This window comes from Triticum urartu, chromosome 2A (assembly GCF_056163025.1).
Source record: "Triticum urartu cultivar PI428250 chromosome 2A, HENAU_Tu73, whole genome shotgun sequence".
Lineage (NCBI taxonomy): Eukaryota > Viridiplantae > Streptophyta > Magnoliopsida > Poales > Poaceae > Triticum > Triticum urartu.
Genome location: NC_141874.1, coordinates 20,473,333 through 20,475,956, shown reverse-complemented (window position 1 = coordinate 20,475,956; position 2,624 = coordinate 20,473,333). Strand labels below are relative to the sequence as shown.

General features: G+C 47.5%; 1 protein-coding gene across 1 annotated transcript; it reads left to right on the top strand.

The window, feature by feature from the left end:
* Nucleotides 1-1,241: 1,241 nt before the first annotated feature.
* On the top strand, nucleotides 1,242-1,930 carry LOC147983001 (uncharacterized). Its single transcript, XM_087540614.1, has 2 exons — nucleotides 1,242-1,346; nucleotides 1,445-1,930. Exons 1-2 carry the CDS (start codon nucleotides 1,242-1,244, stop codon nucleotides 1,928-1,930), a joined length of 591 nt encoding a protein of 196 aa, XP_087396740.1.
* The last annotated feature ends 694 nt before the right edge of the window (nucleotides 1,931-2,624 follow it).

Sequence of the window (2,624 nt, the reverse complement as noted above, 5' to 3'; positions counted from 1 at the left end):
GCAGGCACAACGGTCGCTGCACCGCCAGCTTCCGCCGCTACGGCGGACTCAGCCGCTCCACCCACGACTGCATCCACGGCAGCAGACTGCTCTGCTCCGATGGTTGCCTCTGGCTCGTCCGCCGCATCTTCACGCCCGCGCTTCATCGTCGGTCGAAGACAGGAGGAGGGAGGCGTAGGAAGGGAGGAGGGTGGTGAGGAAGGAGGAGAGGGTGGTGAGGTGGTGACGAAGGAAGAGAAGGTGGGGAGAGGACGAGGGTTTTCTACCCGATTTGGGGAAGAAATGCACTGCTCCTGCCTCTTGGAGTTACCGAGAAGCCGCGGGTGCCGATTTGACTTGACACACCCACCCGGCCGTCCCCGTTCCACGTGGGGACGTGGCGGTCGTGCACGCGGTCCTGCACCTCCTGCGGTTTGCCATCAATTGCTATCGGTCTCACAAGTGGGTCCCCTTGTCATCCACACAACCGAGCCACCACATGTACCACATTTTTCTTTCTCCCCGTCTCGACCACTCCACATTTTTCTTTCTCCCTTTCTCGACCAGCGCCGCCGCCGTCGCCGCCATCTCTCGACGACCCCTCTCTTCGCTACCGGTGCGCGGCCGCCGCCAACTCCGGCAAGTACGTGAGATCTCCCCTCTTATTCCCTTCCCCAACCTCGTCTCCCTACGGAGGCGGATTTGAGCCGATTGGTTTGGACTGAAACTTAGTTTTTGGATTGGATCTTGATTTGGTTTCTATGGTTTGAGACCAAATCAATCAATTAGTTTGAGCCACCACTACCACCTACTACTGCTTCAAATCAAAGAGCCGTTGTTGCTGGCCGGAGCTCGTCGCCTCTCTCGAGCTTTGACGCCATGTCTGATCTAGATTCATGACGTGCCCTCGCATATGGCTTTGTCCACGGTTTGAACCTTTGGATTCAATCCAAAAGTTGAAAACGGTTTGGACTGGGTTGGATGACGAGCATGTATAGTTTGGTTTGGTCTAGATTCTAAATGAAAATATCTGGATTGGTTTGGTTTTGATGTGTGCTATGGATTGGACTGGTTTTAGTTTGGATGCCGAACTATTCCCAGGTTTAGATGAATTGTCATTGCCATTGCTTTATTACGTAGATGATAGAAAATAGATTGATTGGCCATTGCCAGTATAGGTTATCACTATGATTTATTATATTTATGATCTTTGTATTGTACTATGTACAATTCAACTTAGAGTTCAACACGTTCTGTGTAGAATGGAGGAAGCACAATGTGGACGCTGCAACTCACGGTGCTGGACCAGCCTTTCTACTGCCACGCCGTTCAGCATCTACTTCCAGCCTTCTTTTGTTTTTACAGCGGTAACAATTTATATGAACCTTCTGACAGTACATTCTTTTTGTTTTTTTGCTATTTCCACTAATGTATTGTGTCTGTTATTTGTTTTTATCTTACATAGATCGTACCATGCAATGTGAGATTGGCATTCAATGAGCTTGTCGCAGACACCGTGACCTTCGATGCTCTTGGGGGCCCATACACTATGCAGGTCGAGAAGGGGCGAAAGATAACCCAGATAGGAGGAGATGATTGGGATCGTTTCATCGCCCACAACCGTCTTAGTGGGGGTGAATTGATCAGCTTCTCCTTCAGAAAAGATAGGCCCAGGATTTCTGTTATCTATCTAAATTTGATTCCGGATAGTGAGGATGAAGTTCATGAGGAGGAAGATGGTGCTGAGTCAGATGATGACGATTCTGATGATGATGAGAACCCACTTGTTGAATACCTGTATGCCCAAGGACTCAGACTGGGCGACGAGGAAATCGGCAACCTCTGGGACATGCTTCCGCTACGTGAAGACTACCTAGGGAAGCCATTCGTGACCCGCCTCACAAGGACTAATGTTAAACGGCATATCATGGTATGTTACTTAGTGTGGTAATTACATGATATACATGCTTAGTTAGTGTAGTAGTTCATATGATATGCATGTTGTAGTACTGTGATGAGAGGCCTAGTTTACAATTCATTTAGTGAAGAATTTTATGACATGCATGTAGTGTAGTAATATGCGATGATATGCTTAGTGTACGCAGTAATCTAATGATATGCCTAATTACTGTAGTAATTTGATGCTTGGCGTATAGTGTACTGATGTGATGATATATATGCTCAGTGTTGAATCCAATGATATATGTGTCTTCAAGTGTATGCTTTGTTGATAATTGCACGTGACATGATCATATATCATGTCAACTGTTTTGCTATTTCCACTAATGTATATGATCATGTCAACTATTTTCAGAAATTACCTAAGAGGTTACTTGATAGCTGTGGCATCGACCCGGACGAAGAAGGCATGGCTGCTGGACTACGCCTTACCAGAACGGGCTCCATCACCAGCTGTGCCTATGCAGTGGACACGGACGGTCGCACTGTCTTGAGTAGGGCAGGGTGGAAGAAGTTCCTTTGTGCCAAGAATCTTCGGGTAGGACAGGCCATCCTACTCACTGTTGCGAACACCCGTCGCCATGACTTGAGGATGATGATCACCATCCACCTCATTTAGAACTACGGTGGGCCATGTATCAATCTGAAATGAACTTGTTATGTTTGCTCTTGTTTGCGAGTACTTG

Coding starts and splice junctions, on each gene's coding strand:
- LOC147983001 (XM_087540614.1), top strand. CDS start 1,242: ATGGAGGAAGCACAATGTGGACGCTGCAACTCACGGTGCTGGACCAGC. Junction 1,347..1,444: donor CTTCTTTTGTTTTTACAGCG/GTAACAATTTAT, acceptor TATCTTACATAG/ATCGTACCATGCAATGTGAG.